The 26738-nt window shown below is 39.4% G+C and overlaps 1 protein-coding gene across 1 annotated transcript in view; it reads left to right on the top strand.

Annotated features, from left to right (window-relative positions):
* The first annotated feature begins 6559 nt into the window (after nt 1-6559).
* The window catches only part of LOC119781753 (integrin alpha-3-like), a 53962-nt gene continuing 33783 nt past the window's right edge, over nt 6560-26738 (top strand). The window contains exons 1-3 of the mRNA XM_038282289.1: nt 6560-6706; nt 8774-8943; nt 24136-24263. Of these exons, the coding sequence (XP_038138217.1) occupies nt 8786-8943; nt 24136-24263 (286 nt within the window). The 5' untranslated portion in view covers nt 6560-6706; nt 8774-8785. The remainder of the gene's footprint in view (nt 6707-8773; nt 8944-24135; nt 24264-26738) is intronic.

Raw genomic sequence — 26738 nt, 5'->3', positions numbered from 1 at the left:
TTTATTTCATCCCTTCAACAAAATCATGTTTTAATCCTGGTAGTTTTTTCAATGCATCTATAAACCATATCAGGCCTGTGATTGGTCCTCTGTGATGAATGAAGAAGTCCAAAAGAGAACCGCTTCTTTTCTGCAGTATAGACCACATTCTGGTCCATGTTTGTGTCCTTCCTAAGAAACATCCGGTGTGATTTCTTTTCCCTGGGAGTTCAGGAAGAGTCTAATTAATGATTTTAATCTGTTTGCTTTTTGACATCAGATGAGTTTTCTGCTGGGTCCTCATTATCAGGCCCCTGATCCCTCAGTCATCACAGCAATCAGAGTCTTCCTGCTCAGCCCTTCATCTATCTCTCTCACACATAAGCTTCCTGTTTGCTCATGGCGGCAGGCTTCAACACAGGCCTGGAGAAAGTGGAGACATGTTCCTCAATAAAGGTCAGAACTGAGTGACAGAACTTCACCTCAGCTTCAGCATAAATGGATTTGCTGATTAGAGAATGAAGCGAAGAGGCACCACAGCTGGATCCTGGTTCCTCCTAAAGCCTTTTCCATCAATAATAGGTCAGGACCAGGGGCGGATTTAGAAAATTTGGGGCCCTAGGCAAAGACAGGCAGGGGGCCCTCTGAATTGAGAAGACAACACATAAAACAGACCCGTTATCCAGATAGAGAAATGTTAATAGAACAGACATCCATTATCTGTTCTAGGTTGTGTCCCTCTCTTCTTGTCCCTTTTCTTCTTGTTTTCCTCTCTATGTTTTGTACTCAGCTGACTTTTCATGCTGTCTCTAAAGGAATGAAAGATTTTTTCCAAGCACTAAGCTCACTTAGCTGATTTCTCCTTCCTGTGTTTCCAAAAAGGCCAAAGTAAATAACCCAGTCCTTCTTTTCACTGTAGACAAGCCATGATCTGCTTATCTGTTCTCCATTTTTCATTTGGATGAAATAATAGCTGCATGAATCATGACAGCAGACAAGATAGAGGAGAGCAGGAGGCGGGGTTACCAATCTACTTGCTCTGGAGAGCAGAGTTTGCTGCTTTTAGATGTTGTCTCCAAAGTCTCCAGTAGCAGAAAAAAGTCTCTAAATTTGGCGCTAGGAGCTTTTTAGAAATCAAAGTGCTAGAGGGGTCTGAAAAGTCGCTAAATGTAGCGACAAAAGCGCTAATTTAACATCACTGCTCTTTGAGTCGTTTTTTTTCAAATGGTTTGCTGCTGTCTGTTTGGACCTTTCTGAACATGTGCAGCAAATGGACTGATCCAATATGGTGGACACTGAAGGGGGGCTGATATTATAAGCGTTCTGATGCCATTTTAGCCAAAGGATTTTATCTAAAACATACTTAATGTGTGCAAAAAAGTAATAGCTGTAATAGCCATACATGTAAACAGTTTTTTATGTGGCCCCCAGGAACTTGGGGCCCTAGGCAGCTGCCTAGTATTGCCTAATGGTAAACCCCCCTCTGGTCAGGACGTTTCAGTTTGTTTCATCTTAATTTTTAGTCTTTGCCAAAATTATCAGTGAAATGGAACTGTAACGAGTTTTTAGTAGCAAACTCGATGTGGCTCAAAGCAAAGCTAATAAGCCTGAAGACATGATATCAGAAGACTGATTGTCCTGGAAGTTGAGGTCGCTGCATGATTAAAAATGGTTGTTTAAAAGTATCAGATCCTTTAAGAATCTTTCAGAAGGTCTTCGACCCTTGATGGCTGTTTAATAGGTTTTTAAACCCTTAAATGTTGTTTCTTGAAGAAGTAGACAGTAGTTGATTGTTTTAGATACTTTGAATCCTTAAAGACTCTGAGGAGGTGTTGGATCTTTGATGGATATTTCCAGAAGTTATAAACCTCTAATGACTGTTTAAGGAAGTGTTAGTTCCTTTATGGCTGTTTCAGGATGTTTTAGACGTTTGGTGGCTGGTTCCTTAAGTTCAAACCTTTTTGCATGGTTCAGATAATGTCAGGCTCTTGGTAACTTTTCCTCATCCTTGACAGTGAAATCAGAACATTTGAAACCTTTTGTTACGTTTCTGTTTCTGTTTGCTCCTTGATTTCTAGTGTTTAGTTTTCTTTTCACCATGTTTCTTTATCCTAGTTATTTGATTATTATTTTGTTGTTGTTTTCTTATTAGTTCCTGTCTTCCAGGTTTTCCATTTGTTGTCCTCTGCTGCCCTCTTGTGTCCTCTTTCTCTTGCTCTGTTTTCTGTTCAGCCCTCACCTGTTTTCAATTCCCTCATTAGCCCTCTCCCTGTCTCTGTCCCCTTTAAAAGCCCTCCCTCTTCAGTTCCTGTTTGCTGGATTCTCGTCTAACCTCTGGTCTAACCTCGGGTCAATCGTCTGTCTGCCTTCCTCGTCTCTTCCTGGTTCCTAGATTTTGGTTTTCCCCTAAAGTCTCCTAGGTTCTGGTTCGTGAGCTATTTTTTGTTGGATTTTTTTATTCCTGCCTCAGGTGCCTTCAAGTACTTCATTACTTTTAAGTATTTTTTCTAAACTTTGGGAATTTTTTCAGGATTTAATAATATTCTGACTTTTTAAGGTGTTTTATTTTTTGATGATAGTTGTTTTTTTTATGGTTTTGGACATATTATTCTGTCTCTAAATGCTTCTTGTGTTTGGTATTAAAACACACAAACTTCAAACCATTAGACCTTTTAAATGCAACAGCACCTTTACTTGTTTACTTGAGGAGCGGTGGCCTACACTGCAAAAAACATCTAGAAATAAGTAAAAAAAATGTCTTAAATTAAGTGTATTTCCCCCTAATTTGAGCACGTAGATAAGATGATCTGCCAATGGAATTATTATTTTTACTCCTAAAATAAGATAATCAGATAATATACGCTTGAAATAAGACAAAGTAATTGTTTTTTTTCTTATTTTAAATGTAAATTGTCTTGTTTCATTGGCAAAGTATCTCACTTACCTCCTTAATTCAAGAAAAAATGCACTTAATTTGAGCAAGAATTATTTATTTAGATTTCCATTTTTTGCAGTGTAGTGGCTAGGCCATAGAGGTTGGAATCCTGAGGTTCTGAGTTCGAGCCCCACTCCCACAGACTGCCACTCCGGCTCTCTGAGCAAAGACCCTTAACCCCACACTGCTCCCTGTGGGCCGCACAATGGCAGCCCACTGTAATCCAAGGGGATGGGTTAAATGCTGAGGTAAATTTCTCCAATAAAAGCTCAATTCTAACTTATTTTCCCATGGTGACAGCTTAGTGGAACGCATGTATATTTATGGAGACAATTCAAAGGGCTCTACCTGAGTGAAGGATCCAAAAAGAAAAACCAAGTGTCTCCCACTTTATGATAAAGTCAGGTAAAGGGAAGCTGGACTACAAACTTAAACTAATGAGTTTGTGTTAAATCAGTGTTGGAACAATCTTAGTTCATAAAACCACTTTTTCATTTTTTTTTAACCTTTATTTAAATAAGGTGATTTGCCAATTGAATGAGTACACTGGAAAAAATCAAAATCTAGATAAGTGATTTTTTTCTTAAAATAAGTGCAATGGAACAAGACAATTTACATTTAAAATAAGAAAACGCAATTGCATTGTCTTATTTCCCAAAATACTCATTCCATTGGCAAATCATCGCATTTACCTACTCTAATTAAATGTAAATATACTTAATTTATAAAGTTTTTACCTATTTCTAGATCATTTTTGCAGTGTATTTTTGCTCTTAAAATAAAAATAATTAGATATTATACACTTGAAATAAGACAATGCAATATTTTTTCTTATTTTAAATGTAGATTGTCTTGTTCCATTGGCAAATTGTCTCACTTACATCCTTAATTCAAGAAAAATGCACTTATTTTAAGAAAAAAAGACTAATGTTGTGTTCTCCACTTTCTTAGTTCCTGCACCTATCTGATCAACTTCTTAGACAGACCTGTGAAGAAGCAGTTGCAATGTCATTATGTGCTTCTGGAGGTTCAGGTCTGAAACCATTACTGCAACCCAGACGCTCAAAAAAAAAAAAGGGAGTGATCAACAGTTTAAATCAGTGTTCATCCTTCTTTCTGGGTCATCCTTCTACCCCAAACGTCCGGGAAAACATGCAATTTTCTCATTTAAACAGGTTTGTTTAAACCACTTTTGCACCTGTTATCAATACAAGCATTATTTCTAAGCTATTCTCCAAAAAAACGTGTTTTTTTTTTAACTAGTTGTGCGCACCTAACCTCAAATTGTTAAAGATCAGGCCCTGCGATTAGCAAAGACCAACCAAGCTTCTGTAAAGAAGGAATTGCAAACAGGAAGCAGTCTGAACATGCAGTGAGGCGGAAGCGAGTGAAAGCTCAGGTGTGAATGCTCACTGATGAATTATTTCTTTCAGCTCACCTAAAACCTTTTATCCTCAGAGGGAACAGCTGCCACCCCTGATTGGACATTGTTCCGCTGAAAGTTCAGCATCAGATAACCTGGGAAATGTATCAGTAGATCCTTTTTGCAAAAAAACTCTGATCTTTACCTGAACTGAAACTCTATTCTCTGTGTTCAGCTCTGACTGCAACAATGGCTCATCCCTCAGGAGTCTTTCCTTTATTTAAAGATTTAAAATTCCTCAACCACGTCTGCCAAAAGCAAATAAAATAACGCTGATTTACAGCTTCAACCTGCAGCCGAGGTGATGAAGCAGGTTCTCCTTTGAAAAACCCAACATCAAGTAGAAAAAATTGTCTAATAAATGAAAAGTGGGAGTGCCACACTGGAAAAACTTCTTAAATTTAGTCTATTTACCCTTAATTTGAGTAGGTTAATGAGATAGGTTGCCACTGGAATGAGTATTTTTACTCTTAAAATAAGATAATTAGATAATATGTGCTTGAAATAAGACAATGCTATTGTGTTTTCTTATTTTAAATCTAAATTGTCTTTTTCCATTGGCAAAATGTCTCTTTTATCTCCTCAATTCAAATACAAATGCACTTATTTTAAGAAAAAAATGCTTATAGATTTTTCCAATGCGTGATGAGAAGCTGCAGGATTAACACTGAAAAAACGACCTCAAAATTAGTAAAAATGTCTTAAATTAAGAGTATTTACCCTTAATTTGAGCAATTAAATAAGATGGTTTGCAAATGGAATGCATATTTTTACTCTTAAAATAAGGTATCTAGATATTATGCACTTGATATAAGACAATGCAATTGTTTTTTTCTTATTTTAAGTGTAAATTGTCTTGTTCCACTGGCAAAGTGTCTCACTTAAATACTTAATTCAAGAAAAAATGCACTTGTTTTAAGAAAAAATTACTTATTTAGATTTAATATTTTTTTGCAGTGAAAGCGTTGGAGATCTTTTGGAAATAAGTGCAACAATATAGGATAAAAATAATGATCCAAAACGTAACAGAGCACCAAATAGACCTTAAAATGACCTTTAGATGGTAGAAACTGTTCATATTTTTTAGGGTTAAAAATGCAATGAATTTAGCTCACACTGAAAGTCTGAGAAAGATTCTGAGGAAAATATTTTATAAAGGGTGAGAAATATTTTAAAATGATTATTTTTTTTGTATCTGGGCAGCTTCATCTATAAAGTGGTTACTTTTTAATGTACCTCGAGCTTCAACTCAGTTGGGAAAAACTGCATTCTCGTACTCTGCACCTTGGAGATGGAAAAACCTCCAGAAAGAGCTCAAATTAGAAACTCTAGTTTCCATTAATGAATTTAAAGTAACCATGAAGAATGTAGTGATGGAGATATGTGCTTGTTTTTCCTGAGATGCTCAATGTGTTTTAATATACTGCTCTGATTTTATTATGAAAAATGTCATATGTTGTAAATATGTATGAACTTCACTGGAAAAACGATCTAGAAATGAGTAAAAACTTCTTAAATTAAGTCTATTTACCCTTGATTTGAGTAGGTAAATGAGAGAGTTTGCCAATGGAATGAGTATTTTTACTCTTAAAATGAGATAATTAGATAATATGCACTTGAAATAACACAGTGCAATTGTGTTTTCTTATTTTAAATCTAAATTGTCTTGTTCCATTGGCAAGATATCTCTTTTATCTCCTCAATTCAAGAACAAATGCACTTATTTTAAGAAAAAAATGACTTATCAAGATTTAGATTTTTTGCAGTGTTCCTGTGGTTTGGCTGCTACCTTGGCCAGGTCTCTCTTGAAAAAGAGATTCTGAATATCAATGGGACTAAATAAAGGTTAAATAAAAAAAAAGCATATTGAGACTGTTAGAGCTGAGGGTGATACATCCAAACTCTTGATTTGCTTGAAAAAAAAATCCTTCCTTACAGGTAAAAGGTTCAGCAACACTTTAAAGGTCAAAAGTGCCACAGAGGCTCTGAAGCCTGCAGGGTTGTGTGTGTGTTTGTAAATTTCACAAAAACGAGAGAGGAAGTGAGACAAAGACAGGAACCAAAATACACGAGTGAGAAAAAAAAATACATTCACTTTAACACACACCCTAATGACAGAGTGGGTGTGTTTGGGCGGGTGAACTCACTCAGACGTGATTTCATTTCAGGACGAACGAACGCACTGAAGAATAAGAATGAAGGAGAGAGAGGAGGTGGAGAGAGAGAGAGCTTCATCTGAGCGCGTGCAGAAGAGACTGAGAAGTCAGACAGAGCTGAGCAGGAATCAGAGCGTCTCCCTACAGAGGACAAGGACAGCTGGACGGATCACTTTCAACATCAGGAAGAAGCTTCAGCCTGAAGACCTGCAGGTTAGACCTCCACCTGGTTCTGTAAACTGACTGAGCTGCATTCATTTATCAGCTGCAGTACACTGGAAAAAGGATCTAAAAATAAGTAGAAATGTCTTAAATAAGGTGTATTTACGCTTAATTTGAGTAGGTAAAGGAGATAGGTTGCCAATGGAATGAGTATTTTTGCTCTTAAAATAAGAAAATTAGATCAAATGCACCTGAAATAAGAGAATGCAATTGTGTTTTCTTATTGTAAGTGTAAATTGTCTTATTCCTTGGCAAAATATCTCTTTTACCTACTAAATCCAAGAACAAATACACTTATTTTAAGAAAAAACAACTTATCTAGATTTCGACTTTTTTCCAGTGTAAAACCAAGCAGATTTACTTTTCAGTTTGTTTAGTCTAAAGATTAAAAACAGCCAGCATCTTTTATCAAGGGTCTGAAGCATAGATCTAGATGGATGTTTCTGATTATTCCTCATGGGCTTATTTGCATTGGCCCACCTGTTAAATTTAACTGTATTAATTCTGCAGAGCAATGTAGTCAAAAACTAACCAGAACACTGCAAAAAATGGAAATCTAAATAAGTCATCTTTGCTCAAATTAAATGCATTTTTTCTTGAATTGAGGAGGTAAGTGAGACACTCTGAAATTGGAACAAGACAATTTACATTTAAAATAAGAAAAAAAAACAATTGCTTTGTCTTATTTCAAGTGTATATTATCTAATGATCTTATTTTAGGAGTAAAAATACTCATTCCATTGGCAGATAATCTCATTTACCTGCTCAAATTAAGGGTAAATACACTTAATTTAAGACGGTTTTTACTTATATCTACATGTTTTTTTGCAGTGAAGGATGTGAGAAGCTTCACTGCGAAAAACGATCTAGAAATAAGTAAAAAGGGCTTAAATTAAGTGTATTTACCCTTAATTTAAGTCAGTAAATGAAATAGTTTGCCAATGGAATGAGTACTTTTACTCTTAAAATAAGATAATTAGATAATATGCACTTGAAATAACACAATGCAATTGTGTTTTCTTATTTTAAGTGTAAATTGTCTTGTTTCATTGGCAAAATGTGTGTTTTACCTCTTTAATCCAAGAACAAATGCACTTATTTTAAGAAAAAATGACTTATCTAGATTTTGATTTTTTTCCAGTGTTTATGGCCATAAAAAGCATTTGGTTAAAAGTTCTGCTTGGAGAAGAGATGTTTAGTTAACATCATGGGGTTGGTGTAGGTCTAGAATTTAACCTTTGTATAAATGGCAGTTCTAATAACAAAGCTCTACAGACATGGAAGTAAAATTATGGAAGTCGGTGACTAGATAAACACCAATCGGCTGTTTAACACACCGACAGCAGCGATTATAGTGATTAAATAAAGTCTTTATTAATACTACTGAACAGCCAATCAATTTAGAGCATTCTGCAGGCAATTTGTGTCGGTTTTGCTTTGTGGGATGAGTAGTCCAACAATGGGAAGGTTGCCGGTTTGATTCCAGCTGCCACATGTTAAAGTGTCTTTTGGCAGGATTCTGAGCACCAAGCATCCTGATCTGTGTTCTGGTATAGAAATGTGTTCAATTCAGTTTATTTCTATAGCGCCAATTCACAGCACATGTCATCTCAAGGCACTTTACAGTTCAACCAGATCATCCAGTCAGATTGATTCAAAGTTTCCTATCTAAGGAAAACCAGCTGATTGCATTGATTCATTGACTCGAATGCAATTCCTCGCACTAAGCATGCTTGTAGCGACAGTGGAGAGGAAAAACTCCCTTTGAACAGGAAGAAACCTCCAACAGAACCAGGTTCAGTGTGAGCGGCGATCTGCCCAGCTCCCATGTCAGAGGATGAAGAGAGCACATCCAGTTAGTCACAGTCAGAGAAACAGGACTACACTGAAAAACAGGCCGATCTCCAACATCTATAAACAAAGGTGTTGATGGCAGCATGTTCATGGATTAATGAGCTCAGTCCTTTTACCTCCCGACTATAAATAAATAATGAGGTTTTTATTGTTCTCTCCAGGCCTTCAGTGATGTCTGTTTAACTCACGCTCCTATTCCTCCAGGTTTGAGTCTCCATGGGGAGTGAAACGATTGCTCTACTGAGCATCTGTCTCAGTGCGTGTCTGGCATTCAATGTGGACACTTCGTTTCCGGTGCTGAAGACAGTAGAGGGCAAGAGTTTGTTTGGATTCTCTGTTGCTCTGCATGAGGATCTGGAGACGGGGGACTACCTGTGAGTGAACACGGCCCTTCTAACACTGCAAAAATGTTGTAAGAATGAGTAAATATTTTTCAAAATAAGCTTATTTAGCCTTAATCTGAGTAAGAAAATAAGATGATCTACTACTTAAAATAAGATAATTTGATATAATGCACTTTCAATAAGAGATTGTAGTTGTTTTTTCTTATTTTAAATGTAAATAGTCCTTTTCCATTGGTCCATTTCCATTTATTTTCAGAAAAAAATGTATTACCTAGATTTCCATATTCTTTCTGTCATGTTTTTTGGACAGTAAGATCTAAAGAGAAGCGTTATCTCCTGGTCAGATCCTGTAATTCTGTGAAAGGGTGGAGTCAGTAAAAAAATATGCAAGAGGGGGGTTACTATAGTGGCTGTAAGTCGGAGGGGATTTTGCTGGGAGTTACAGGGAAGTGGTCTGCCATTCGACTGCCGTTTGACAGGGAAGGGCCATTTTGAATGGCTGCTACTGTGTAGCTGTTTCTAACAAAAACAGCACAGATCTATCCCTCTAATGCAGTGGTCTCCACCCCTGGTCCTCAAGATCTACTGTCCTACAGATTTTAGATGCATCCCTGCTTCAACACAGCTGAATCACATGATTGATTACCTTTTCAAGCCATTCATTTGATTCAGCTGTGTTGAAGCAGTGATGCATCTAAAATCTGTAGGACAGTAGATCTTGAGGACCAGGGTTGGAGACCACTGCTCTAATGAAAACTCAAACCCTCCAGGGCCGGTGTCCAGCTATTTTTAGATTTACCCTTTGCCCCAAGAAGCTCAGTCAAATCGTCTGTCAAGCTCTGCTAATGAGCTCATATTGGAGTCAGGTATGTTGAAACAGTGACACATTTAAATGTTGTTCAGCCTGTCATTGCTAGGCTGTCTCTGTTTTTGTCCCTCTCTCAAAATAGTCTTCAAAAGCTGCACTCTAATTGGCCCTTTTATGTTTGTGCTGACACTTATGCGACCAAATATGCAGCAGTGGTTTTATCAGTTTCCTCCAAAGGGTTGAAGTGTTAAACGCCTCGCAGAGGCAGAGCTGTGGTCTGCAACTAAGTATTTAAACACCTGAGAAAATCAATGCTAATATTTGGTATAGTAGCCATTGTTGGCAATTCAGGAGGTTAAACGTTTCCTGTAGTTTTTCAATAGGTTTGCACACGCTGCAGGAGGGATTTTGGCCCACTCCTCCACAAAAATCTTCCCTAGATCATTCAGATTTCTGGGCTGTCACTGAGAAACGTGGAGTCTGAGCTCCCTCCAAAGATTGTCTACTGGGTGTTGTGCCATATGCCATGATCATACTTTTTGGACATTGGGAAGCAGTGTCCATATTTCATCCTGATAGGATGACCAGAGAAGAAAACGCAGCTTTGGTGAATAACAGCTGGGGGACTTCTGCAGCCCCCCTTTTTCAGCCAAAGCAGCCACAAGCAGTCACATGGAAGTCACAGAGGTGTGAAAACCTACCCCCCTCCCTGTGAGAACAGAACAAAGCCACAGAGCACACAGGATTCTTCCTCTTCTCTCTTCACTTTTTCTCCCTCGTCTGATCCAGCCTGCTTCTGCTCCTGCTCTCAAAGCTGGGGCCCACTGTGGCCCACAGTGGAGATGCAGGCCCCAGGGAAACCAGATCCCCGGAACCATCAAGGATGAGTCAGAGATTTTTAGAACCTAACTGCTGCAAACAGAACCTTTGCAACACATTTCTCTTGAGTTTCAGAACTTACAGAGCCAAACTGGATGAAGAGCATGCCCTGGTTTGAGACTGAGGGGACCCCTGCTGTGAGACTGAGACAAAGAACCCCTGACTGCAGAGCTGCAAAACTGGATGAAACTCAAGCTTTCCAAACGGACATGGACAAAGGTTTGCAGGTCTGGCATGATTAGGGACAGAACAAGCAATGTGTCTTTTGATGATGCTAATCATATCGTGTGTTTACTGCTCAGTAAAGACAACGCTAATTGATGCTAAAGAATGGACTGCATGCTACGCTATGCTACAGGAATATGTGTTGAGCTGTTGCTAAAGCTTAGACAAGCTTTATTCACTAAGGAGTTAACACTGATAGAACATTAGTGTTCACGTGTTCCTCAAATGCTCATTACATTTCCATTGCCAAGTATGACCAAGAGTCATTTAGTGGAATCCCGATGTCTATTCGCTGCTAGCTATTTCAAAGAGGGTAAAGAATCATTTAGCTAAAGGTTATTGGTTCTTGATTAAGCAAATCATTCAATAGAACATTATTTGGCCAAATAATGTTTTATTCACCTCATGGATTTGCATTGTGAATTGGTCTGAAAACATTCCAATGTCCTTAAAATTAGTGAAAAGCTAATTTGATCATATCCCAAATTCTTCCAGATAAACTTTGGTTTCAAACACAGAATACATCTTAAACTGTAATATGTTTTTCAACCATTTTTCCCTTCCTCTTTGTACATAGTAGTTAGTTTAGTTTAGTTGAGTTTTACTAGTCTTAGTTGAGAGTGTTAAACTAAAATATGTTTGACTTGGAGCTGAATGATTTTTGTTAATAAAATCTTATATTTTGAACAGAAGTTGTGGTGAATTTATTCCATGTATGTGCAGAAATGACTGTTTGACCATGATTAGTGCTCGAATCACTCTTTCATCTATTGTTCTAACACACAGTTAGTAGGACTGTGTGTCATAAACACTATATAACAGCTGAAATAATATCTGATTAAATAAGATATTTTACCACCCCTACAGGGGAGGGCAATAAACATCTTAAAGTATCAGAAACATAAATTCCCAGCGGGCTGGGAATAGAATTTAACTATAGAATCACAACATAAATATGGCGTCCCTGATTGCTGGGCCCATTAATTGTAACATTTATTTAGCGTCCCATGCTACTGGGCTCATTGAATGTAACATTTAATTGGTGTCTCAGTTTGGTGGTCATCGAATATAACAGTCATTCTGCACATATATGAGAATAAACTTAGAGCCATTATTGAAAACCGTGTGAAAGCATTAACATCAGCTCTCACCACTCAATAATGAAATCTTAAACTCACAACTTAAGAATCCAATACTAAATGTCTTAGCTTATATGAGAAGAAAATATAACCTTTGACATTCTTGGAGCATCAAAATATAGAAAATTTAACTAAATCCAATAACTCCAAAATATCTCTTCAGCTAGTGATAACCAACTTTACTTCAAAGCAAAACTCAGATGATTCAAATCAATCTGATCACTTTGGTCCAACTAAAACTAAAAGATTTAACACCCAAGTTAATCTTATCGTTCGACCAAAATTTAGGCACATCTATAACTAGATGCTGCCATTTGTGGTTTATATAACCACATCCCAAAAATGAAAACTCCCAAGTTATGCTATTTCAAAGTCACCTCCAGTCCAAAATAGGTTAGATGCCTCGAAATTTAACCTTAATCCCTTTGTCTTTTAGTCTGATAAGACTCCTAAACACTTATTGTATATTGTGTAGAACAAGATTTGTTGCCAGATTTAACGTAAGTTAATCTGTGATCCTACCCAACCGAAAGGGGGTGGATTCAAATTAAATTGCTTAAAATCCCTTAAAGAAAGGTGAATCATAAGCTAATTTGCTAGTAAAACCTTAAAGGGTAAGCTTTGCGCCAAACTGCTTATAAATCCTCCAAGACAGGTAAAGCATGCGCTAAAATAGCTAATAAATCCTAAAACAAGGTATAGCATTTTTAACACTGAAAGAAAAGTGTTTCTTTGATATCACAGAAAAGGGTGAATCATAAGCAAAATTGCTTGTAAGTCCTTAAAAGGTAAGCTTTGCGCCAAACTGCTTATAAATCCTCAGAGACAGGTAAAGCATGCGCTAAAATAGCTGGTAAATCCTAAACAAGGTGTAGCATTTCTAACACTGAAAGAAAAGTGTTTCTTTGATATCACAGGTTTAAAGATAACCCGTGACCCGTTTCTACACACATAAAAATAAGTCCTTACAATATGTATATGTAAATATACAAGTATAGTGGGTACTGACTGGATTGTGTTCTTTTGAAATTTCTTCATAACTTGTGTTTTTGTGCCATCAGCTGAAAATGGATCCAAGCATCCTCAATTCTGGGCGCACCATTGACTCCATAGGCATAGAGAAACAGAAACAAATTGTTGCAAAGCTTATCCACTTATCTTCAGAAAAGCAGGATAACCTAAACAATTTTAACCTCAGCCTATGTGAAGAAAAGATTCAAGAATTAATTAACTTAATTCAAAACCCAAATGGAAACTTTCTGATAACAGATGTACTCTGTGAGCTCACGCTTCTTTATCAGCTTAAATCCCAAATAAAAGCTAAACAGTACTCTGAGTTAGAAGCCAAATATCAGATGATCTGCCACAGAGTAAGTGCTGCAAACATTTTATTGTCAGGAGCTGACAAGATCAAAGACCCATGTGGCCAGACTGACCATGCCTCAGAACAAACGGTGACCCCCCTCTTGGAGGAGCTATGCAATAAACAAAGCAAGCAGACTTTGAATCAGCAGGAGGTCACCCCAGTCAAAAGGAGAACAGTTCCTGAAGCAGATACAAAGTCTCTAAACTCTGAGTTAACACTAAATAGATCTGAAGATGTTCAAAGTCAAAGTAGTGTCTCAGACAGAGAGGAACAAGTAGATAACTTGATAAACTCAAGCAGTTTAAAATTTTGCAAAGGACAGCCATGCAAACCAATCTCTGTCTCACTCTCCGCTGACCGAGCACCAAGTGCCAAAGTTCACACCTTGAAAAACTCTGAGGAGAACCAGTCTCCCTTGTGTCTTCAAAGGTTAGCTCAAAACCCCCCACCACTTAATGAGCAGAACCAGCTTCCTGACGGGCCAGGTCCACCGAGTGACCATAGAATTCAACAAATTGAATCCTTGGCCAAAGACATTGATATTTTTGACCCAGAAAGTCAACACTCCAACATAGCTGATTATCTGCAAGAAGTTGAGCACTGTCTAAAAGACTTGCCATTTCCTTCTTCTCGTGAGAAATTGAAGTTGATTTGGAAAACAACAGCTAGAAGCGTCCATGTTTTCATAAAATCTCTTCCTCCAAAAATCAGAGAAAGTTATTCAGCTCTTTGTCAAACCTTAAGAGAAGAATATTCTGGTTACAGAGATCTGGCGTTAGCAACGCTTGAGGCATCTTTAGTTCTCCAAGGAGAACATGAAACACCCAGAGAATATTACTTTCGCTTGAGACAGGTTTATTTTGAGGGCTGCAGTTCTCCAGATATTGACGAAGAAGATCCCACATTTAAAGCATTGTTCATCCAAAATCTTCATGAAAGTGTACGATATGATGTAGCAATGCATTGCAGGATAGAAAACCTTTCTATGCAGGAAACTCGCAGATATGCTCAGCTTGTTTGGGAAATACGTCTCAAATCAGATAGATTTCAAAGCAAGCTTAGAGTCTCTAACCTTCAAACAAAGAACAGGACCAGAAACAGACACAGATTCAGTTCCCCAGTGGTTCACCAAGATGAAGGTCATAAGCCTTCACATCACAATGCAAAACCAAAGGTTTACACTGGTAAAGGGGGACATCAACAAGTTACAGAAACAACCACAAAAGAAAACTTAGAACAGATCTGCAAAACAGTTCTTACAGAGCTACTGGCTTCTCTGACCAATCACAAGGTACCACAATTCCAAGCTAATGGTAAAACTTATCATATCCAAGAGTATGATAGTTGCTGATAATTTCTAACATACTTTAACCTGTTTTATCCTTTCTTTCTTTTGTTTCACAACTTGAGAAATGATGAAGGTTGAACAACAGCATCATGAAGGTGTTAGGAAATTTTGTTTGGAATGTATATATTTGTGTATCAGGGTCAGACTTTCCTGCCAGACCTGCTTCAACCAGACGCAAACCTCTGGAGAAAATGAACTGTTTTATGATAAGATAGGGTCAGCTTCTGCCAGACCTGCAACAAATCCTCCAGGGACAAACACTGGAGAAGATATGAACCCTAAATGAACTTTCTTCCTACCAACAGGAACCTGACTCATCACCGCTCCAAATATCATGGCTTTATGGACCTATTTGTGATCTGAAAACAAAGAACTGCATCTTTTATTTCCAGATCAAAAGGGGGATATGTTGTGCCATATGCCATGATCATACTTTTTGGACATTGGGAAGCAGTGTCCATATTTCATCCTGATAGGATGACCAGAGAAGAAAACGCAGCTTTGGTGAATAACAGCTGGGGGACTTCTGCAGCCCCCCTTTTTCAGCCAGCAAGTCACATGGAAGTCACAGAGGTGTGAAAACCTACCCCCCTCTGTGAGGGCAGAACAAAACCACAGAGCACACAGGATTCTTCCTCTTCTTCTCTCTTCACTTTTTCTCCCTCGTCTGATCCAGCCTGCTTCTGCTCCTGCTCTCAAAGCTGGGGCCCACTGTGGCCCACAGTGGAGATGCAGGCCCCAGGGAAACCAGATCCCCAGAACCATCAAGGATGAGTCAGAACTCTTCAGAACCTAACTGCTGCAAACAGAACCTTTGCAACACATTTCTCTTGAGTTTCAGAACTTACAGAGCCAAACTGGATGAAGAGCATGCCCTGGTTTGAGACTGAGGGGACCCCTGCTGTGAGACTGAGACAAAGAATCCCTGACTGCAGAGCTGCAAAACTGGATGAAACTCAAGCTTTCCAAACGGACATGGAAAAAGGTTTGCAGGTCTGGCATGATTAGGGACAGAACAAGCAATGTGTCTTTTGATGATGCTAATCATATCGTATGTTTACTGCTCAGTAAAGACAACGCTAATTGATGCTAAAGAATGGACTGCATGCTACGCTATGCTACAGGAATATGTGTTGAGCTGTTGCTAAAGCTTAGACAAGCTTTATTCACTAAGGAGTTAAAGGAATAGTACACCCAAAACATGATTAGCCTTCATTTTCTACTCACCCCCATGCTGAACAACACTCTGGAGTACTTTTTTGATATCTCAAATGCATCTGGAGATCTGGGAGGCTTCTTGCTGTCTGCTGACATTCAAATAATGGAGGTCTATGGTGCCCGAGGCAGAAAGGTCCATAAAAGTCCACAAAAAACGTGTCAATATTTCTCCATACTGCTCGTCCAATGTAATCCAAGTGTCCTGAGTGGGTAGCATCCAGAATTTACTCGAAACGAAGTCATTTAGAACGTTTTAGAGCCTAAACAGTAGTGTATAGGATTTCCTAATAGCGCCCCCATGCGCGCTCACGATTCTACGGAAGCCGGCAGACCAAACCAGCGCATTCAGCTCGGCAAAGAACTCATGCTCTTCCTCATCACTGAAGTCCTCAGACATTTTTCTTTCGTTGTTTCTTTCTTTGCACAGGTAAACAGCACATTTCTTCTTCTACGCTTGCATTATCGGCAGAGCAGACGCTGAATGCGCACTTTCTTCCGGTTTGGTCTGCCGGCTTCCGTAGAATCGTGAGCGCGCATGGGGGCGCTATTAGGAAATCCTATACACTACTGTTTAGAATCTAAAACGTTCTAAATGACTTCGTTTCGAGTAAATTCTGGATGCTACCCACTCAGGACACTTGGATTACATTGGACGAGCAGTATGGAGGAATATTGACACGTTTTTGTGGACTTTTATGGACCTTTCTGTCTTGGGCGCCATGGACCTCCATTATTTGAATGTCAGCAGACAGCAAGAAGCCTCCCAGATCTCCAGATGCATTTGAGATATCAAAAAAGTACTCCAGAGTGTTGTTCAGCATGGGGGTGAGTAGAAAATGAAGGCTAATCATGTTTTGGGTGTACTATTCCTTTAACACTGATAGAACATTAGTGTTCACGTGTTCCTCAAATGCTCATTACATTTCCATTGCCAAGTATGACCAAGAGTCATTTAGTGGAATCCCGATGTCTATTCGCTGCTAGCTATTTCAAAGAGGGTAAAGAATCATTTAGCTAAAGGTTATTGGTTCTTGATTAAGCAAATCATTCAATAGAACATTATTTGGCCAAATAATGTTTTATTCACCTCATGGATTTGCATTGTGAATTGGTCTGAAAACATTCCAATGTCCTTAAAATTAGTGAAAAGCTAATTTGATCATATCCCAAATTCTTCCAGATAAACTTTGGTTTCAAACACAGAATACATCTTAAACTGTAATATGTTTTTCAACCATTTTTCCCTTCCTCTTTGTACATAGTAGTTAGTTTAGTTTAGTTGAGTTTTACTAGTCTTAGTTGAGAGTGTTAAACTAAAATATGTTTGACTTGGAGCTGAATGATTTTTGTTAATAAAATCTTATATTTTGAACAGAAGTTGTGGTGAATTTATTCCATGTATGTGCAGAAATAACTGTTTGACCATGATTAGTGCTCGAATCACTCTTTCATCTATTGTTCTAACACACAGTTAGTAGGACTGTGTGTCATAAACACTATATAACAGCTGAAATAATATCTGATTAAATAAGATATTTTACCACCCCTACAGGGGAGGGCAATAAACATCTTAAAGTATCAGAAACATAAATTCCCAGCGGGCTGGGAATATAATTTAACTATAGAATCACAACATGGGTTTAGGTCTGGAGACCGGCTACGCTACGCCAGAACCTTGATATGCTTTTTCCAGACCCGCTCCTTGGTTATCCTGCCTGTGTTCTTCGGACCATTGCCATGTTGGAAGACCCAGCCTCCGTCCATCTTCACTGCTCTAACTGAGGGAAGGAGGTTGTTCCCCAAAATTTTGCAGTCGCCCTGCCCATGTGCAGAAAGCCCCCCCCGCATAAATAATCTTTTTGGTGGAATTATGACCAAAAAGTTCTATTTTGGTCTCATCTGACCACATGGCTTTCTCCCATGACTCTTCTGGATCTTCCAAATGGTCATTGGCAAACTTAAGATGGACCTTAACATGTGCTGGTTTAAGCAGGGGAACCTTTTGTTCCATGCAGGATTTTAAACCATGATGTCTTAGTGTATTACCAACAGTAACCATGGAAACGGTGGTCCCAGCTCTATTCAGGTCATTGGCCAGCTCCTCCCGCGTAGTTCTGGGCTGATTCCTCACCTTCCTTAGGATCATTGAGACCCCATGAGGTGAGATCCTGCATGGAGCTCCAGTCTGAGGGAGATTGACAGTCATGTTTAGCCTCTTCCTTTTTTCTAATGATTGCTCCAACAGTGGATCTTTTGTCACGCAACTGCTTGGCAATTTCCACAAACCCCTTTTGAGCCTTGTGGAGGTGTGCAATTTTGTCTTTAGTGTCTTTGGACAGCTCTTTGGTCTCAACCATGTTAGTAAATGGATTCTTACTGACTGTATGGGTTGGACAGGTGTCTTTATGCAGCTAACAACCTCAAACAGGTGCATCTAATTTAGGATAATAAATGGAGTGGAGGTGGACATTTTGAAGGGAGACTAACGGTCAGAATTCTAGCTCATAGACAGGCGTTCAAATACTCATTTATATATTTATTTATATATATATATATATATATATATATATATATATTAGTTAAGAAAATCATATATTGTGATTTCTGGATTTTTCTTTTTGAATATGTCTCTCACAGTGGACATGCACCTATCATGACAATTTCAGACCCCTCCATGATCTCTAAGTGGGAGAAGTTGCAAATGTTCTTTTTCAATTCAGTCACTGTATATAGTTATATATAGTAATATAAAAAAAACTACTGTGGCTGTTTCTTTAAAGGGTTTTACGGGAGAAAATAGTGTTGTGCTTCAAATGTACAAATTTTGTCATCAAAGTTTTGTTTAATATTTGAAATGCCAGAATTTTTGCTTATCTTTGGATTTCAGACATAATTCTAAAATATTTGATCATCTATTTTGTACTTTAGTTTCACCATCTACTCAACTCTTACCCAAGTGTATTTTACTTGTTTAAATATAATGAAGTGTTTATACTCTTAAATTAAACTATTCTTCCCTTCAGCAGATCTCAGCCCAACATGCTACCCATGTGTTGCCATTTACTCCTTCATTCATCCCATGCCTCTAGCAGACACTGAAACCAGTTCAATCTTTGGTTGCATTTTACACTTTTAAGGGATTATTTTTTTGTTCTTATCCTCAGTTCTAGCAGGTAGTCAGACCAAAACAACTCTGAGCTCCTTTCTGCTTGTAGATGCTATCAAGTGGACTCATAACTACATTTCCTCACAGCACAATATAAGCTGATTATAGAAAATGACTTTCATTGGTGGATTGGTGCAAACCAGGTACCAGAGGTCCTGCAGGAAGGGACGTGTTAATGCAGGGGGAGCTTAAAATGTCCTGGAGAAAAGGTTTCATTTTATACCTGAAAAAAGTTTGTACAACTGACCGTAGACTGACCAGCATCCCTGTAACCACATTCACTATTGCATTCTCCTTTCAAAAACCTCAAATTGATTCATGTAACTAACCAAGTACATAGGATTTACTCAGGTAAAACAAACAAATACTTGGTCACAATACCGTGTTTGCACTATAATAGAATAAAACAACAATTCAATGTGTTGTGGAAAATTTTCTTTTTCAATTCAATTCAAATCGTTTATTTCTATAGCGCCAAATTAACAACACGTCATCTGAAGGCACTTTCCAGTTCACCAGATCATCCAGTCAAGTAGATTCAAAGTTTTCTATCTCAGGAAAACCAGTTGATTGCATCGACTCGTTGACTCAAATACAATCCCTCACACTAAGCATGCTTGTAGCGACAGTGGACAGGAAAAACTCCCTTTGAACAGGAAGAAACCTCCAGCAGAACCAGGCTCAGTGTGAGCGGCCATCTGCTGAGGCCCGCTGGGGTTCAAGGAGACAGAAGCAGAGACACAAAGAGCAGCTGTTAACGTCCAGGAAACACACAGCCAGGCAGACGAGCTCCGAGCCAGCTCCCATGTCAGAGGATGAAGAGAGCACATCCAGTTAGTCACAGTCAGAGAAACAGGACTACACTGGAAAACAGGCCAAGCTCCAACATCTAGAAACAAAGGTGTTGATGGCAGCAGCACAGCTGATATTTCTCTCCAGGATGGAGTCACAGCCAAACAGGAACAGACCAGATGAAGCTACTATGAGAAAAAGCAGAGAGAGCAGAACGTTAGAGATTGAACTAACAGATTCTGCAGAGTGGGAGAATAGAGATAGAATGATGAAATTGTTTTTTCCAGGTGGATCATCAAACTTTGTGGTGCTCCTAACTGTCAGTCATTCTCGTGGGCTTTTGCACGCTCTCACACACGTTTAATAGGGATTTGATCTCGGAAGCGGGTTCAGGGTTGTGCATGTGCATTTTTTTCTAAGCTGGAGAGGGCGGGTCTTTTCAAAAATCGAAAATCCTTCACAATACATTTAATACCAATATTAGCACCGCAACAGATATATAAAATCACTTTTTTGTATATCAGATTCCTTAAATCTCTATTCTTTATGTTTTATCTATCATCTGTATATATTTTTTGTTTTTGCCCGACTTTGTACAATTATTTCTTTGATGCACCTTTTCCTGTTGTTTACTAGAGCTGATGTAACAAGTGAATTTCTCCCTTGTGAGATCAATAAAATCCTATTTTGTCTTAATTCCCTGAATCTTTCATGCAGGGATCGCCATAGGAACCAGGAAACAGTAGTAACGAGTTACCAGGTCCACCTCAGACCTATAGTCTCTACACTAAAACTGGGAGACAGTCTGATATCAGGTTGGTGGGATTCAGCTGTTTTTGACTTGGAGACAGAGGAACCGTTGTTCCTTCTGGGAAAACTCTTTCCCTGTAGAGATCTGGAGCTGATGTCTTCACCAATGTTGATGGTTCACTGCTGTCTCTTCTGGTTCCTCTGCTGCTTCTCATTAGGGACAGTTTTATCTCCTAACTTATGATAACTGGTTTTTCTCTGAGGAGTCCGACTCCATCCAACTGCCGTTGATCCGTCTCCATCCTCATGAAGCCTCTAAGCCTGCTATGCGACTCAAAGAGATACATCTCCATAATGAGGAGGGTTCATTAGATCTGATCCCAGCAGAGTGCTGCTCCTATGAATGTGCTGTGAGCACACTGGGTCAGGTGAATGCCCTGCAGTGTTAATAATGTGTCTGAATTCTCCTGCAGCCTGAGAAAACACCAGCAGTTCGAGCAGAGGGGGGGGGGGGGGGGGGGGGAGGAGGGGCTGTAGGGATCATTCAGGAAACTAACCATGAATTAGAAACCCTGGGACTTGGGAAATAGTAAATATTTGAACTGAATGAAGGAAGTCGTTGTCCAGCTTTAATATTAAAGCACGCTCCTTAAAGAGCAGAGTTTCTTAGGTTGTTCAGTTGATGTGACATAACCACAGCAAGATGGGAAAGGATGTCTTCTTTCTTCTACTAAACCAAATAGCAAGAAGCAAGGAGAACCTAGAGAAACCATTGTTCGGTTACCAATGGTGTCTCAGCAATCTGCTTCTCTTGGCTCAGAGGCTTCTAGGATCAATCGTCACACTGTAGGAATATAGACCACCATGGTCCAGGTGGATTAAAGCTACAGATGTTTTTGGAGAAGAAGCAACAACTCCCTGCAATCAGGGTCAGGGACGACAGGAGGTTGTATCATGGTATGGGCTTGTATATTTTCCACCTCTGTGATGGTAGCATTACTGCCAATAAGTCTAGAATTCTTAGAAAAATATCTGCTGTTTTTAGGACCACGTGTTAACGGTCTGACAGAGAATCTGATTATTCAACCAGACACAGTGTCCACAAGTCCACTTGATGACAAAAGCTGATGAGAATCCAATGAGTACATGGCGAGAAAGCAAGACAGGAAGACATGGTTTCACAAGCACTGGAACGAACCTTGTGCAGGCAAGAAGACAATCTGGCAGAGACCGAATGAGAGAGACAGGTAGTAATAGTAATAATAACATCTGGGAGGGAGTAGGGGAAAGACAGGTGGTAGGTAGGTAGGTAGGTTGTACCTCTGATTGACAGTTTGTATGCTAACGTGAATGGTTCATTCAAGGTGTTCAAGTTGAGAACTTTAATCAGAACCCCACAGAAGGTCAGATGATCTCATCAGTGTTTCACAATTTCTGCTTTATTCTCCTCACTAGTTATTAATTTTGTAAGTTTTTAATTAAGACCAAAATACACAGGGCACACTCTATTTTGAGGTTACCTTTTTCTGAGCTCCAAGTTCCACCTTTCAGTGTGAACAAAAATAAACTTTAAAAATAGGAACTGGTTGGTAACAAAAGCCTTTTAATGGTGGAAATTAATATATTTAAGCATGATCCCCAAAGTTTAGCAAAACAGAATCCTCAAAGACCGGGCAGTCCAAAAAGCATGGAAGGAGAAATGTCCCAGGCTGCGTGTTAATATGGACCCTGATGATGTTGCAGCTCCAGCAGAGACGGAAGACATTCTTTTCAAAATTGGGAGGAAACCTGGAGGAAAGATAATTTCACATACATGGAATCATCAGTTTAACTTTTGAGTTCGAAGCCATCTGCCTCTATTAAGTCAACATAATGCACTTTTCCAGTTTTTTTTTCTATGTTTATGTTAAGCACTTTAAATTAAACTTGCTCTGCCTGTGGAGCACGTCGTAGGCTGAGATGCAGGAGCGGGCACTCACACTGATCCTGGTTCTGGAGGAGAGTTTATCACAGCATGTTAGCTGCAGACGGATCCGCCTCAGACTCAATGTGAGTTTAAACAGCTGCATATGTTGACAGCCACACACACACACACACACACACACTGATTAAAGAGAAGACGATTCTCTGATTGCACCGTATACTGCTCAGACTCTGAACATACATGCCTTATTCAAAACTGAGCCGCAGCTTCCTGAAGGTGATCCGTGAAAGCTCAACAAGAGGTCACCCAGCTGTCTGTCTCTGTGGTTGCCATGACGACCGTGTCTTTATGTCCAGTAATTGGATTACTGGTGGGTGTAGCCCACTCATAGTGATGTTTCTCTGGAGGTTCAGGTACATTTTGTCAGTGCTTCCTCTAATAAGACCTCAGCTCCTTTCTGATTGGCTATCCACTGGATCAATGATGTTTATTGGTTCCCAGGATCTAATGTAGACCATAAAGTGCTTCCAAGATACCTCTGGAGATTAGCTGTCCTGAAGAAGTCCTTCTTTTTGAGGAATTTTAGAGGCAGCTGTGAAAGTTGGGATCTGTTCTGGTAGTCGGGATGCATCCATTGGGTTTCATAGGTCCTAAAAGCTCCCAGGAGACCTGGAGGATGTAGCAGCAATCAATAACTTGTCTCCTATGGATGGTTCAGTTTCTGATTGACAGTGCATCATCATTATCACCAGGGTAACCTACATGAGCAGAGAACAAGGTAGAGGTCACAGAGAGTTAAAGGATCTGAGCGAACACAGGAGGAGGTCACACCCACAGATTTCTAAGATGTCAATGTGAGGCCACTACCTCTCACTGATATTTTAAGACCTTTGTCACATAAAGGTGATGTCATCTCGTCTTAAAGTGGACTTTCAGCCTCACTATCACATGCATAAAGCAGGGAAACACACCTTCTTTCCCGTTTGAATGAATTCCCAGCTGTGTGAACACATTGTTCCAGTGTTTCCACTCCGTCCCAGTCAGGACGGCTTCTATCCGGTCATATTTGGCTCACACTGACCTCCAAACCTTTTTTTTTTTTTATCCTCCAGCTGATTTCTGTCACATGACTTCAGTTAATCAGAAGGAGACACTTGTATTCGTTCTGTCGGTTACAGAGTGTCCCCTTTGTCCTTCAGACCCATTTATTCTGAGACACCAAAGGAACATGACTCAAATATAAAAACAGTCATTTTAAAGCTTCAATGACCTCCAGGAAAGTCAAGGAGTCAAATTTTCCAGAAACATTCTTGCTTCCCTTTACAGTTGACCAGCCTTACCTCTGAGATTTCCCTCCTCTAACACTACTGTTTGGTGTTTTTGTGTGATTAAGATACCAACTGTTTGGAAGCTTAAGTTATAATTCCTGGTCATCCAGGTTATAGTTAGACCCAACAATCCAGATCAGGAAAATCTTCAGCACAGTAAAGATACAGTATTTATTTCATGGCTTAATCATAAACTGTTTTCTGTACCTTACATCTCCAAATACTATTAAGTTAAAATTACCAGGCACCATTTAACTAGCCCACCTTTGTTCCGGACAGGCTATTGGTCGGCGCTCCCAGGGAGAAGGCGGAGTCTAACGTTCCAGCCAATCGAACCGGAGGAGTTTACACTTGCCCAGTGACAGCTAAACAGTCAGACTGCAGAAGGATAAAGCTCATAGATCCATGTAAGTTATACTGTCACTGAGGGTGTCCTACTTCCTGTTTCATACTGATGGTATACAGTAGCAGCCATTCATAATGACCCTTCCCAGTCAAACACCAGCCGGATGGCAGCCCATTTCCCTGCAACTGCCTGCAGAATCCCCTCCAACAGGGTCTGACCAGGAGATGGTGCTTCTCTTTAGATCAGGGATCACCAACCTTTTTAAGGCTGAGGGCAACTTCAAGGGTACCGAGACGTAGGAAGGGCGACCATTACTGACCCATGAGCTGCAAGGGTTAGCGTTAGCCTAAACTTTGTTCATTATCAACATATTTTTATTGTTTCTGGTAATTTCTAAGTTTATTTAGACACTGTCATTTTAAAATCTCTTTAGATGATTAAAAAGAAGAGCAACAGAATAAAAGAAAATTTCAAACTTAGCCCACTGGTGGGTTGTTCATTATTTAGGAGACTCTGAGGGGCCCCCAATGTGGTCCTTGAGGGCACCTTGGTGCCCACGGGCACCGCGTTAGTGACCCCTGCTTTAGATCTTAAAAAGGAATTGTAGAGGACCAACCAAGGACCAGCCAAGGGCCCTATTATGAAAAGTGGGGAAATTTTGAATGGCTACTACTGTAGATGTCGTATTGAGACACAATGAAGCCTTAGTCGGTGTTATCCTATATTTTGTTAAAAAATGTTTCAGACTTTCAGATTTCATGGGAGAAACGGAAAAAAAAAAGCTGCAGGTGACGGTGACTCAGACCAGGCATTCAGGAGCCGCTAAAAATTCGATTTAGGAATCCCATTCCTGATGGAGTTTTAGATTTGTCTCATTTATCCATTAATCAGCACTAGGTACAGAAAAGGTGGGGAAAAAATAGCTAAGCCTAAAGCAGAGGTGTCAAACTCAAGTCCTTAAGGGTCTGTGGTGTCAATCTACTTTAGATATGTCCCTGGTCCAACACACCTGAATCAAATGGCCTAAATATCTCCTCAAGTTCTCCACTCCTGCTAATGACCTGGTTATTTATTTCAGACAAGTTGAAGCAGACACATCTAAAAGGTGCAGGTCACTGGTCCTCGAAGACTGCATTTTGACAGCTCTTGCATAAAAACGGGTTCTAAGGGAAAATTTATGCTTGCTTGCTTCTTTTGAAAATACTAGAGCAAAATAATTGTTCAAATTTAGGTTTAGGCCCCATAAATCCGCAAGATGCGGAAACAACATAATATAAGGACATCAAAGTCTGCGAGTGGAGTAGGTGCAATATCATCTAAGTCAGCATAGATCTTTGAACCTCTACGTCCCGCTCCGTCTTTGGTATGACATTGGACTTCAGGACAGTTTATGGGATGTGTTGAAGTTCATACCTATGTGTTTTTAGTAGGGGTGTGCATTGGCACTGCCCTCACGATTCGATTCGATTACGATTCATCAGGTAACGATTCGATTCAATTCGATTCTACGATGCATTGCGATGCATCAAAATCCCATTGACTTCGTAAAATCCGAAATGTGCCCAGATATCCGCTTTCCAAGCTTTTGGTGCGTTTTTAATTAGGCCTACCCGTCTATCGCGGTCATCTCCCTCCGCTTCAGCCATCTTGATTGTTGTTGGTATGCCCCCGGAAGTAATTGAAACTTCACAAGTTGTCCATTTGAGGCCAGAAAATAAACAGTGATATAATTTATTATGGCACGTTGCCGCATCGATGCTGAATCTTGCATGCCCCGCATTGTAATGCATCGCTGAATCGATTATTGTTGACACCCCTAGTTTTTAGGTTTTACAGCCTTTTCCAAATGCAGGTTGCCTCTTCTTTTTTGGATCCTCTGCAACAAACAAAATAGCATAGACGTTAGGATCCCAATGAATGGTTTGATTCAAAAACTCCTAGCCCAACATCCAGCTGAGCTCTGTGACGTCCAATCACAGAGATGGAAGCCTGACAGTCACGACTCGGAAAGAAAACAACTAACATTAGCTGCTTGGTTCTGGACTTTGAGCTGATTAGGTGACTGATTCATCACAGCTAACAATGAACCCGTCTGCTGCCTGCGATCTTATCGCCATCTTGGTGCATTATGGGTAGTCCATCAGTCACCGAGCTTTGACAGCTGCTGTCTGTTTCAGAACAAAGAAGCACTCACAAATAATAAAGATCCCGACTGTGACATAAAAATAACCCAGAAAAAATTGTTAAAACACAAACATACAAACAAAAGACAATATAAAGCAAAACACCTGATGCACAATGATGTGCAATATGTCAAATAGTTGCGACAAGTTCTAACCTGCTTTTTGAAAAACCTTAAACAAAAATATGTTTCATGTCATGATATTGTTTTATTTCACAAAATATGATGCAAAGTCAGACAAGATCACACTTCCTTAAAGTAAGACTCTGCGAGCCTCATGTTGCATTACAGGACAATTTCATGACAAAAACCATTAGTAAAAGAAGGAGCCACAAGAAGAGAGTAAAACCTATT

The sequence above is a fragment of the Cyprinodon tularosa genome, unplaced genomic scaffold, assembly GCF_016077235.1.
Source record: "Cyprinodon tularosa strain WSP-4 unplaced genomic scaffold, ASM1607723v1 ctg104, whole genome shotgun sequence".
In the NCBI taxonomy this organism is placed as follows: Eukaryota; Metazoa; Chordata; class Actinopteri; order Cyprinodontiformes; family Cyprinodontidae; genus Cyprinodon; species Cyprinodon tularosa.
Note: the sequence above shows the minus strand (reverse complement) of the source record. Positions and strands in the feature narration are given on the sequence as shown.